This window comes from Saimiri boliviensis, chromosome 2, assembly GCF_048565385.1.
Source record: "Saimiri boliviensis isolate mSaiBol1 chromosome 2, mSaiBol1.pri, whole genome shotgun sequence".
NCBI lineage: Eukaryota > Metazoa > Chordata > Mammalia > Primates > Cebidae > Saimiri > Saimiri boliviensis.
Genome location: NC_133450.1, coordinates 229975638 through 229989933, shown reverse-complemented (window position 1 = coordinate 229989933; position 14296 = coordinate 229975638). Strand labels below are relative to the sequence as shown.

Sequence of the window (14296 nt, the reverse complement as noted above, 5' to 3'; positions counted from 1 at the left end):
AGTATCAATGCTATAAAAAGCTTCTTTATCATACTAACACAAACATATTTTAAGTTTTAATAAATGCATAGAATTCAGATACTTCAATAGTATATCATCCTTATTTTCCCTGAAAGCATTCTAACATGCATCTAAAATTATTCAGGAATATTCTTTTATTCTTAATACACATATTTTTAGGCCTATGTCACAAGTAGAAAATTAAGTGGATAACAGCAGCCACTCATGAAAATCTGTATTATCATGGAAAAAGTATTAATTGGAAATGGACAGCCAATAATATATTTGTACTACCTTCATTTTTATACAAATTAAAAAGTGCAAAGTAAAACAATATTAATCCTGAAACGAACTCAGCTATCCTGCATACTTTGATAGGGTGTTCTAGCAGCATACCTGATCTCTCACGAGATGCCATAGCACCCAACTTACTGTGAAAACCAAATACGTATCCAGGCATTGCCAAATATCCCTGGGAGGCCCCAGTTGAGAAATACTGGTCTATACAAATACAATAAGCAATCATAAGTCAGTGTGGATACACCCAGGATTTAATAGGAACATCTAACTCATTGCAAAATTAGACGAATAACTTCCTAGAAAAGTCTGAGTTATTCAAAGGACAAAATATCAGTCAGGACAGGTTTTCCTAGCATATGAAAGGCCTAGAGTTGGGGTCCCCACCCCAGGTCATGGACTAGTAGCTATCTGTAGCCTATTAGTAACCAGGCTGCAAGCAGGATGGTGAGCGGCCAGCAAGCAAAGCTGCATCTGTACTTACAGCTGCTCCCCATCACTCCTATTACTGCCTGAGCTCCACTTCCTGTCAGATCAGCAGCGGCATTAGATTCTCATAGCAGTGCAAATCCTATTGCGAGCTGTGCGTACAAGGGATGTAAGTTGCATGATTCTTATGAGAACCTAATGCCTGATGATCTGTCACTGTCCCCCTTCACCACCAGAGAGGGCTGTCTAGTCGCAGGAAAACAAGCTCAGGGCTCCCATTGTTTCTACATTATGGTGAGCTGTGTAGTTACTTCATTATATATTACAATGTAATTGCAGAAATAAAGTGCACAGTAAATGTAATACAGTTGAATCATCCAGAAATCATCCTCCTCCCGCCCTTGTCTGTAGAAAAATTGTCTTCTGCAAAAGAGGTCCCTGGTGCCAAAAATGTTGGGGACCGCTGGCCTACAGGACAGAGAACATGGTTTTTCTTTTTTCCCTAGGGACTTGCAATTTTCCAAGTCCAAACGTCTCTAAACTCAGGAAGTAAAAACAGAAGCCTATAAATAGACTGGAAACAAAGTTTCTATGATAAACTTAGAAGTTATCTGTATGCTCCTCTCCATTCTCCACATACATTAAAATTTTTTTTTCTCCACATTTTTTTCGTCCATGTTAATGGTTAAAGGATTTGCTAATGGCTATTTTTAAGTCTCAGCTGTTGTTGCATCTCCTGCATAGGAACTTAGTAACCATCCTATACCAGATATCATAAGTTGCTTGACTAGAAAAGAGGGTAAGAACCGAGATACAATAAAAGATCATACCAGTTATTCAGGATATAGACTACAGTTGAGCAGGAGAGGGGCTAAAAGGTAGGCAGGAGATTGCATTTAGTTTCAAGGCAGCAGAAATTATAAAAAGTTAAAAGAAGTTTTATTGAACCCAATTCCTTCCCAGGATAAACTGATTTAACATTTTCCTACTGTACTTCACACCTCCACCACACAATTTCAGACTGTCTTATACTGAAATAACCTGAATAGGCTCTGATGCCCCTTACTAAATGAGCTCAGAAAGAAACATAATTCACAGCACTTCCCGCCTAGCCTGTGCTCACTCAAGTTTTCCTGAAATGAACTGGATACAAATTAGACAATTTTCAGAGCTTCCTTATTTTATAAGACTGTAAGTATATAAAAATAATCCTGGTTTTTCCTGTTAAAACACTTCATAAATACAATGCCAAGCCAGGCATAGTGGCTCATGCCTGTAATCCCAGCAATTTGGGATGTTGAGACAGGAGGAATGCTTGAGGCTATGAATTCAAGACCAAACCTGGCCAACACAGTGAGACCCCCATCTCAAAAAATAAGAAAATTAAAAATAAATAAAATGCTAAAAATCACTCAGTAGAAGAGATCCACAGAAGATCTTACTAGCACGCTATTAAAATAACAAAGTATAACTGATATTTTCAAAACATTATGATACACGGGTTTAAACTGTTGAGTTATTAAAATTCCTGCCAGGTCACTGGTCTTCATTATTAATAACAGAATAATATTACCAATAGCACATGGTTATTACATAATTATTTTTTCTTTTTAAAAAACTGATGTATAATAGTTGTATGTATTTTGTGGTATATGTGATATTTTGATACATGTACACAATGTGTAATAATCAAATCAGGGTAATTAGGATATCCATCACTTCAAACGTTTCTTTCTTCTTTGTATTGGTAACATTCCAATTCTCTGCTAGCTATTCTGAAATACACAACAAAATATTAACTATAGTCTCTCTACTGTACTATCAAAGAACATATTCCATCTATCTAACTATATTTTTGTACGCATTAACCAACTTATCTTCACCTTCCCCTTCACCCTGGATAAAAGATTTATGGGGCTGGGCGTGGTGGCTCACACCTGTAATCCCAGCACTTTGGGAGGTAATCCCAGCACTTTGGGAGGCCGAGGCAGGTGGATCACGAGGTCAAGAGATTGAGACCATCCTGGTCAACGTGGTGAAACCCCGTCTCTACTAAAAACATAAAAAATTAGCTGGGCACGGTGGTGCGTGCCTGTAATCCCAGCTACTCAGGAGGCTGAGGCAGGAGAATTGCCTGAACCCAGGAGACGGAGGTTGCGGTGAGCTGAGATCATGCCATTGCACTCCAGCCTGGGTAACAAGAGCGAAACTCTGTCTCAAAAAAAAAAAAAAAAAAAAAAAAAAAAAATTAAAAATCTGGAAATGTATTAGTCAAGAGAGACATTATATAATTTATTCAGCATTATCTTTCACAAGTTACAGAAACAATTTATAGTGAGGTTTATTAAAATAACAAGTTTTGGCTGCCCTTAAGTTGGAAGGAATTCTGGAAAACAAGACAGAAGCTGGTGAGCTTTGGTTATGTTATTCTGCATTTCTTAGTTATTTGATTTCCTTTTACACAAAGTTGTAAAATTATATTAAGTAAGCCAGACACAAAAGGACAAGTATTGTATGATATCACTTATATGAGGGACCTAGAACAGACAAATTCAGAGAAAGAAGTATAACAACGGCCGTGAGGGTTTGTGGGGAGGAAAGAATTGGGTGTTCAAGTTTAAGGGGTAGAGTTCCAGTTTGGAAACACAAAAAAGTTCTGGAGATAGTGGTGACAGTTGCACAGCAATGTGGAAGTACTTAATGATAGTGAACTGTATACTTAAAATGGTAAGTTTTATGTTATATTTAAGCATAATGTTACAAAACAGCATTAAATGACAACTGTTTAAGGCATGGTGTCAATAAATATTATACCGTAATCACTGGTAAGAGTAACCTAGGGTTAAATATCATACAAATCTACATATTTGACATTTTTTAGTGTTTATTTTTGAAGAGGAAGTAGATACAAAGGGTTTTTTAAAAACTGCATTCTTATCACTGAGTTTGAGAGAATAAAAAAAGCCGCTCACTTGTGATCCCGTTTATCTCTTGAGAAATAACCACTACAAGTTTCTTCCATGTGTTAAAGAAACTTTCCTTTTCTAATTTACTGAGGCATAACTGACATATAATACAAACATTAAATGTATGGTTCAATGGTCTGAAAACTATGTACAACCATGTAACTACCACAATCAACACCAAGAACATTTTTACTACCCCTAAAAGTTCCTGTGCCCTTTCCCAGTCTATCACTCCAATGCTTGACAACCAAGGAACTTCTTCCTGTCCCTACAGATTAGCCTTTCCTGGCCGGGTATGGTGGCTCACACCTGTAATCCCAACACTTTGGGAGGCCAAGGTGGGCAGATCACTTGAGGTCTGGAGTTCAAGACCAGCCTGGCCAACAGGGTGAAACATCTCTACTAAAAATACAAAAATTAGCCAAGCATGGTGGTGTATGCCTGTAATCTTAGCTACCGAGGAGGCTGAGGTGGGAGAATCACTTGAACCTGGCAGGCAAAGGCTGCAGTAAGCTGAGATTGAGCCATTGCACTCCAGCCTGGGTGACAGAGTGAGACTCCGTCTCAAAAAAACCCCCAAAAACAAAAGAACACAAAAGATTAGCCTTTCTTACTTTTAAACAAACAAAAACATCAGACACTTTATATCTGACTTCTTTGGCTCAACACCATGTTTCCCTGATTTAGCCATTATGTTGCATGTATTAGTACCTCATTCCATTACGATATCTCATTGTGTGGATATATCATAACTTGTCTGTTCATGTATCAAAAGTATCAACATAATATTGATCTATTTTGCTTTGAGGGAACTTTTTTTTTTTGAAACAATCTTCAGGTTGCAAGTGCAGTCAATAACCATCCTCAAGTATGTTTAGAGTGTTATTCCTACAAAGACATACTCTTACATAATCTCAATACAACAATCAGATTAGAAAACTAACACTGAGCAATTACTATCACCTAATTCAAGTTTCACAAACTATTCTTTATAACCATGTCAGTTGCATTGAATTTCAGTCTCTAATTTTCCTTCAGTCTGTCACAGTTCTTCAGTCTTTCCTTGACTTCCATGACACTGACACCTTTGAAGACAATAGACCAGTAATTCTATATACAGCCTTCCAATGTGGATTTGTCTTGTTTCCTCTTGATCAGATTCAGATTATGAATCTCTGGAATATTACAGAATTAATGTTATATTCCATTAGCAAAATGAGGATCTGACTTACTACTGGTGATGTGAACTTTAATCACTTGATTAAGGTGGTGTCCAACAGGCCTCTTCACTGTAGTTATTCCCTTTCCTTTTGAAATTAGTATTTGGGGGTTGGGGAGACACCCATATAAATATTTTCATCAAACTGTCCAACCATTTATTTCATTTATTTACATGGGGGTAGAATAATGGCTTTATCTTTTATTCAGTAAGTTATGATCTGTCAGAATTATTTACTTCGATGCTTAAGTTTTTGCTAAGCTATCATTAGCATATTTTATGTGTGACGCAAGACAATTCTTCTTCCAGTGTGGCCCTGGGAAGCCAAAAGATTGGACACCCCTGTCTGGGCATGGTGGCTCACGCCTAATCCCAGCACTCTGGGAGGCTGAGGCGGGTAAATCACTTGAGGTCAGGAGTTCCAGACCAGCCTGGCCAACATGGTGAAACTCCGTCTCTACTTAAAAAAAAGAAAAAGGTTGCTGGGTGTGGTAGTGGATATCTGTAATCCCAGCTACTTGGGAGGCTAAGGCAGGAGATCACTTGAACCTGGGAGGCAGAGGTTGCAGTGAGCTGAGATCACGCCACTGCACTCCAGCCTGGGCAACAATAGTGAAACTCGGTCTCAAAAAAAAAAAAAAAAAAAAAAAAAAAACATTGGATTGGATACCCTGATCTACATATTGCCAAAAACCAAGCTTATAGTACTCCTTCGTTTCTTTTCAGTTTTATACATTATCTTTGACTTTCTCCTACATCTATAAACAATGTCAGAGACCTAAAAAGGAGGAAGTCAGAGATAATGTGTAAAACAAAAAACAAAGAGCATTACAAACATGTACAAATTACATGACTACATACACTCTGTCACCTCACCTACAATACAGTTAAGATAATAATTTTGGTTATAATATTCAGCATTTGCACCATTATGATCAAGTAAACGAGTCAGCATTAGCACCATTATGATTTAAATTATCCATTGCCCAGATGTGAAAATTTTAATTTTCATATGCATTCTGTAGCTTAATAATTATCTCATAAGGCTTAATTCAACCCCAAACCATTTGCCAGTTCTCTGAATGTCTTCTGAATACATCAAACATAACATTGGTCTTGTATCTTCAAGATATTTTCCCTAGAGCCTTGAGGCTTCCTCCAAGCTGGACCTGTCCATACATAGTGTTCAGCTATTATCTCGTGTTTTTCTCCCTCCAGCACCATGTGAGGGATTTCCTTCATTATTTTCTTATGGTAGATTCTCATTTTCCCTAAACCCCATGCTTCCCTCTTGATTTACTTCCATGTTTTAATGGAGCACATCATCCAAAACTTTTGTGAGATAAATTCTGAGACTTTAAATGCCTGAAATTATCTTTCCTCAAAATTAAATGATAGCTTGTGTATAGAATTCAACATTAGAAACCATTTTCCCCCAAAGTCTGAAATCATTTCTCCAATGAGTTTCTTTTACTCACAATTCTAATGATATAATTAACATACCACGTAACTCACCTATTTAAAGTATACAATTCAATGGTTTTTTACACATTAAAAGAGTTGTAAAGCTATCACAATCAAATTTAAAACATTTTCATCACCCTAAGAAAAAACTCTATACCCATTAGCAACTACTCTCTTACCTGCTCAAAATTCTTACCCCAGTCCTAGGAAACCACTAATTTACTTTCTGTCTCTATAGACTTGCCAACTCTGGACATTTTCTATAAATGGAAATCATACAATACATGGTTTTTTCTGATTAGATTCTTCCATGTAACACAATGCTTTAAAGGTCCTTCAGCACTTCATTTCTTTTTATTGACAAATGATACACCACTAGATGGATATGGGATTTTATTTATCCATTCATCCACTGATGGACATTTGGACTGTTTTTCCCTTTTGGTTATTATGAATAATACTGCTATGAGCATTAGTGCATAACTTTTTGTATGGATAGGTTTTCATTTCCCTTGGATAATTCTATGTTTAACATTTGAGACACTACCAGGCTGTCTCCAAGAGAACTGTACCATTTTACTTTCCAATTGGTACTGCATTAGGGCTCCAGTTTCTCCACATCCTTGCCAAGACTTTTTAATTATCTTTTTCATTACAGCAATCAAGTGGATGGGCTGCAGTAACTTTTCATTTTGATCTGCATTTCCCTTATGATTAATGTTGTTGCACATCTTTTCATGTACTTATTGGCCACCTGCATTATCTTATTTAGAGAAATATCTGTTCAATCTCTTGCTCATTTTTTCATTCAGGTTTGCTTTTTAAAATCTGGGTGTAAGACTAATGCCTGTGTTTTAAGAGTTTTATAGCTTTAGTTCTTAAATTTAAGTCACTGATCCTTTTTGAGTTGACTTTTGCATAGGAACAGCAGGGGTAGTGGGAGTATCCAACTTTATCCTCTGGCATGTGGATATCCAGCTGTCTTAGCATCTTTGATGAAAAGACTTTTCTTTCTCCATTGAATTGTCTTGATACTCTTGTCAAATAGCAACTAAGAACATGAGGGTTCATTTCTGGGCTCTCAATTCTATTCTACTCCACTGATCCGTATCTATCCAGAACTACACTGTCTTCATTGCTATAGCTCTGCGTAAGTTTTGAATTACAAAATATGATCCTCCAACTTTGTTTTCACTTCATTGACTTTCCACCACCGCTGCCACACATGTTATGTTACTCGTCTTGATTCTGTGTATGTAACTTGGTTTTGCCTCTTTTCTCTTAGAATTTTCTATTTGTTGTCACTATTCTTAAGTTTTATGATATGCCACTTCAGTACAAGCCAATTTTCATCCTGGTTGTGCTGAGTGGCTCTTTATTGGCCCTTTCAATCTCAGTATTCATATCATCTGTCTCCAGGAAATTTTCCTACATGTATGTTTGTTTTAAAGAGTCTCTGCTGCTCAGGATGGAGTGCAATGGTACAATCATAGCTCAATGTAGCCTCAACCTCCCAGGCTCAGGCAATCCTCCCATTTCAGTCTCCTGAGTAGCTTAGGACTATAAGGCATGTACCACCACATCTAGCTAATTTTTAAATTTTTTGTAGAGTTGTGGTCTTGCTATGTTGTACAGGTTAGTTTCGAATTCCTGGCCTCATGCAATCTTCCTGCCTTGGCTTCCCAAAGTGCAGTGGGATTTCAGGGATGAGCCACCACATTGAGTGATTTTTTGTTTGTTTGTTTTTTGCTTCTATTTTCTAATCTATATTTCTGGAACAACTTATATTAGTTTATCCTTTACTTATTTACCTTTATTAAATAGTAGACCTTTCTTGACTAAGCCTAGTATAATCTTTATCCTTCCTATTTTTTACCTTTTCATTTTTGGCTCTAAGATTTCTGCAACTTTGTGTTCTAAACTTTCTATTTTTGTCATTTCTGCTCTTCTATTTTTTTTTTTTTTTAATTATACTTTAAGTTCTGGGATATATGTGCAGAACATGCAGGTTTGTTACACAGGTGTGTATACATGTGCCATGGTGGTTTGCTACACCCATCAACCCGTCATCTACATTAGGTATTTCTCCTAATACTATCCCTCCCCTTGCCTTCAACCTCCTGTGATCTTCTATTTTCAATCTCAAAGAACATATTCCCCTTTTTTCCTTTCGTACAGCATCCTATTTTTGTTTTACATACGTATTGATTTTTCTCATTTCTCTTAAGTTATTTTGTTTGCTTGCCTGTTTTATTCTCTTTCTTTTAGGCTAGAGATTTCTACCTTTAACTATATACTCAGATTTTAAACTAGAGCACACACACAAAAAACCATTAAGAGTACTGTGGGCTAGGCATGGTGGCTCACGCTTGTAATCCCAGCACTTTGGGAGGCTGAAGCAGGCAGATCACAAGGTCAAGAGATGGAGACCATCCTGTCCAACATGATGAAACCTCGTCTCTACTAAAAAACAAAACAAAACAAAAAAAAACCAACAATTAGCTGGGTGTGGTGACGCGCACCTGTAGTCCCTACTTGGGAGGCTGAGACAGGAGAATTGCTTGAACCTGGGAGGTGGAGGTGGCAGTGAGCTGAGATCACGCCACTGTACTCCAGCCTTGTGCCTGGCGATGAAGAGAGACTCTGTCTCCAAAAAAAAAAAAAAAAAAAGGCACTGTGAACACAGATTGAGCTTTCAACCAAGCCATTTTATCAGGGGAATTGCTGATATTAACGTATTTAGATTTTGCTGTTGTTTTTCCCCACTTCTTGGGCTTGTCAGATTTCCCTAAGAAGAATCTCCTAAACTTTTAAGTGTAGAACATGTGACTGGCTACCCTGTTCTGAAAGAGAGGAGAGGAGCAGAGGGGCAAAGAAGGTAGGTCACAAATAACTACTTAACTTTCACTTAACTCTTTCATAATATGTACGCTTCAACTTGGCCTCTTATTCCCTCAAGTACAGAATCCCTCTGTCCCCTTCCTCCAGAGAGTAACTTTTAGTACTGTGAGATTCAGGAATGTCACTCAGCAAAAAGGAGGAAGAAATTTCTGCTTCTAAACAGATTATCAACCAGTTCTCATGTTCTTAGCTAAATTCTCAAACCCATTTCCAGAAGTATCTGGCAAACTAATAATGTGGCCTTCAGGGAATCCACAGTATGAACTGGGTTGCCTTTGACTTCCTCTATCAGTGCTAAGAATACAATTATTTGGAGATAGCTAAGTCAGGGTCCTTCTGTTTTCCAGCTTCTAAAATATTTTTACTGCTATTTTCTCCTTTCCCTGTCTTTTTCATCTTTATCAGTTATGCCTTGAAAGAAAAAATTACTTCTTAATTGCTTGTGATTTCAGGAAGCAAATACATGTGTTCAACCCACCAAGTTTAATCAGGTATCTTTTAATTTATTTTTAAAAGATAACAAGTCCTCTTGAAACTGTGTACTAGATTTGAAAATACACTCCCCAAGAGTATCTACTAATTTCAGGCAACATAAATTTAAATATGTTATTTCCATTGGCAACTGTTAAAGATGCTTAAATAACCTAAAGGGTAAACTAGACCCAATTCACAGATAACTATGAGCGAACATAGAGAGAAAAAAATATTTTGACAAATAGAACTAGGAAAGTCTCATTGGAGGAGGTGATGTGAACATCACTCTAAAGGATGAGCTAAAATTCCACAGATATATAAAAAAGAACCATAAAATTCAAGACAGCATAAGCAAAAACAAAGAATAATATCTGCTTCACTGGATTTTTTGCTCCTTTCTTCCTTCAACAATGATGTGACCCAAGGTCACATCTTTGAACCCAGCAAGCCCCAAGTAAACACATCTACTCCCTCATAAACACTGAAAATGACTCCAAAATCTGTTTTTCTATCCATTTTCCAGAGCCCATTATTTATTTTAATAGTAGAGTGCTCTATGTAACTGCATCAAAAAATCCCACTATCAGTAAGGTGCTCTCCTTATCCACCTCCAAAACCAATTTTGCATTCTGCATCTTCATAATGATATTACCATGCATTGAGTAACTGTACCAGCAAGTAATTCTCAGATCAAGTTTGATTAATCCTACTTTCTCCCTTAATGCCAGTTTACAATTCATATTGAATATATGCCTCTCAATGAGAAGCTAAAATGAATGCTCAGTGATTTCAAGATTTACACAGGCATTTTGTCACCAGCTAGAGTTGTAATATAACCAGAAGGCAAAATGAGTGGAGACCGAAACTAATCTATACTATCATTTTCTCATCATTCTTCTATTAGAATACACATTAGAAAAGCATTAACTTTTTTATTATAGAATTGCATGGCTTACGATTAAGGGATAATTACAAACCTAAATTAAGCCAGCTAAAAGGTATTACACATAAGCACAGGATGATTACTCCTTAAATTTAAAATGTTACCTGCTTAGTCGTAAGATTACATTTTTTAAAGGTTTATTCAAGCCAATTTTATGTAAACAACTCTCCTGAAGCCTGCCAGCAGACTATAAAATCAGAGTAATAGAGAAGATCACATGCACAAGCTATCTTTAGCACTGGTCTGAAATATAGGAAAGTCCAAGCTGCAGCTACTAACAATCCCATGGCAATTATCATTTCAGAGTTTGCTTGATTACTATATAGAGCAGAAGAGCCCAGGAGCAGACAGACACGGCAAAAAGAAACATCCAGATTCCCAATCATCTGGAAGATTCTTACTTCGCATCATCTTGTTGATAAACAAACCAACAAACAAATTACTTTGAAGTCATTTATTATATAGTGGTTGTCATGAAAGTATTATTGTTGTAGATTTCAAAGCATTTAAGAGTTGTGGATATTTTATCCCTCTCTGTAAACATGTACTACTAAGTTTCTATGTATAACCACCTTGCTATGTCCTATGGTCCACCTAGTCACTCATCCTATAACCAAACAAACACAAATTCAGCACAATATGTAGAAACATAAAAATTATGACAATACTGATTTCCTAATCCAAATGACCTTCTGGGTTGCTCTGTTACCTAACATTTTAGTAAGAAAAAAGAAATTTACAGGAAGGGGAACACAATGCCTGTCTCTAAATGGAGGGTAGATATGGAAAAGGAAAGAGGTGTGAATCAGTAAAAACTTGACTGACAACCGGGTAACACTAATTCGAAACATATATATTTCTCTTCATCTCTACTGGAATGGCCAAGTAGTTGACGGGGAAAAAAGGATATTCAATGTCATTTTAATGAGTTTTAAGAACAATCAAAATTGCTACACATTATCTAAAATGTTAACCCACTGTAAACTTTATAACAAAGGTACACTATTCTTTTAAGGCATAGTTCATAAATAAAATCTGAGTGCCGACAACATGCCAAACAGGGTGATACACTAGAAGGGAATGTCTGGCCTAAAAGTGCTCAAAATCTCAAACAAAGGCAAATGGGTAAAAAACTAAAATACAATGTACTAAAAAAAAAATCTAACAAAGGCCTGTATGAATGCAGTGATAACACAGAGTGTATGGAAATATATATTTGGTCTTCCCTCTTGTTTCCTAATATAACTCCTAAAATCCTTAGATTTTTCCAAGTACTGTCTTTTGGTATGCTAATGACTGACAGCTTTAGGGTGGGGAAGATAATCAGAAAGACAGAAGCATGATCCCACATCTTCCAGGGATGAGAGAGGCTGAAGGTCAAGTTGATCACCAATGGCCAAAGGTTTAATCGATCATGCTATGTAAAGAAGCCTCCATAAAAACTAAGAGGACACAGTTCAGAGAACTTCCAGGTATCTGAAAATGTGGAAGTTCCTAGGAGACAGTATACCCAGGCAGGGAATTGAAGCTCCGAGACCCTTACCCATACCTCACCCTATGCATCTCTTCTTCTGCATCCTTCATAATAGCCTCCACAATAAACCAGTAAACACAGTAACTGTTTCTCAGAGTTCTGAGTCACTAAAGCAAATTAGCTGAAACCAAAGATGGCGTCCTGGGAATCCCAACTTGAAGCCAGTGGGTCAGAAGTTCTGGAAACCCAGACTTGGCAACTGGTGTTTGGGAAGGAAGAGCTGTCTTGGGGACTGAGTCCTCAACCTGTGGGACCTGGCATTACCTCCAGGTAGAGAGTGGAGGTTGGAGTTTGTATTTTCCACGCAAACCACCACAAACACTCCTTCAATGGGAGGTTAATTAGAGGGCACCCAGCTGGTGTGTGTGAAACATCTTGATCACATAAGTCCCCTGTACTGATGACTGTTGTGGTGGTATGAAAGCAGAGGAAAAACACAGATTGAAAGTTTCTCCAAAACATATGAGAATATCTAGGCCTGCCTGGTGTTCAGAGTAGACTGTATAATGGAGGTGATGATCTCTCAGACAAAAGAGTAAAGAGAAGAGGTGATCAAAAAGGTGATTCATTGTTAACATTGAAATGACCTTTGCAAAAATTATAAGAGAAACCTGACACAGCTGACTCCATCTTGCTTTTAAACTCACAAGCTAACTGTCTTTGCTCATTCCTGGTACAGACTAAGCAACTATGGGAGAAATTTAGTTTGCAATTTAAAATAAAGATAACTGTCCCTTCCTGAAACTAACCTCCTCTCCTTGCTCGTCCCCTGCCCACCAAACTATTCTTCAACAACTCTAATACTTCCACTTGGCTGACCCCATGATAATTAAACTCTTTCTCTGCTGTTCTCATTGCACTGGCTTTTCTGGGCAGCAAGAAGCAGCTCCCAGGCTATAACATCTCAGCACGGACATAAGAGGGGATACATATTCTGAATCTAAATAGTAATACACAGGAAATGGCCAAGTTCTACAGTATTGTTTTTTAGTCTAATATACAGAGAGGAGAACCTAAACACTGTAAGTCTGTGGAGTATAACATTCCAAGGTACAAGATGACTTGAAAAAAATTTTAGTATAAGCTAAGTACTATATATTTCGGATGGAAAAAAAGAAAAGAAAGTAGGAGAAAACTGAACAATTACCTCCTTTTGTAGTATCATTCTGGGCCTGGATGCCATGATGTAATGAATTATGAATGGCAGAAAGAAGATCTGCTGCTTGAACCATCAATTTTTGAGCTTCTGCAACAGCACTGGTCTAGCAAATAAATCACCAAAAACATTCTTACATATTCTTTCACTGAAAGATATACATTAAATAGGAAAATCCTATAAACAATAATGAAATTAAATGCTTGCTGTAATGACATTGGTTTTCATAAACTATGCACTTAATACAGGATGTCCAGATCCTGTTAGGATAAAAAAGGTTTTTTAACTCACATCTATAACATGTAGGATTCATTTTAAAATAATAGAAAATATCAGCCAGGCACAGTGGCTCACGCCTGTTATCATGGCACTTTGGGAGGCTGAGGTGGGCAGATTATGAGGTCAGCAGATCAAGACCATCCTGGCCAACATGGTGAAAACCTGTACCTACTAAAATACAAAAAATTAGCTGGACGTGGTGGCACACGCCTGTAGACCCAGCTACTCAGGAGGCTGAGACAGGATAATTGTTTGAACCCAGGAGGCAGAGATTGCAGTGAGCTGAGATCACACCACTGCACTCCATCCTGGGTGACAGAGTGAGACTCTGTCTCAAATAAAATAACAATAGAAAATATTTCTGGTTTACTTTAATACTTTTTTTTAACAATAAAAACCAAAGACGCAATCAACTAGAAAATGAAAATTTTTTCAACAATGCTACTATGTCATTCATCAAGGTGGGGGAAAAATGGGGAAAAACAGAATTACAGAAGTTAATGGTAAAAATTGGATTCCTACTCACATTTATAAACTATTCACAAATCAATCTGTAATTGACTTGAATTCGTGCAAAAATACAAAAAAGAAAAAATCTTCACTATCTAGGGCTCACTTTTGGTTCTATACAAAT

The 14296-nt window shown here is 37.1% G+C and overlaps 1 protein-coding gene across 7 annotated transcripts in view; it reads right to left on the bottom strand.

The window, feature by feature from the left end:
- NAA35 (N-alpha-acetyltransferase 35, NatC auxiliary subunit) overlaps positions 1-14296 on the bottom strand; it is a 76667-nt gene that overhangs the window by 25402 nt on the left and 36969 nt on the right. For all 7 annotated transcript variants that reach the window (XM_074395496.1, XM_039475133.2, XM_039475134.2 and 4 more), the window contains exon 11: positions 13375-13489. In XM_074395496.1, coding sequence (XP_074251597.1) covers positions 13375-13489 — 115 coding nt within the window. The remainder of the gene's footprint in view (positions 1-13374; positions 13490-14296) is intronic.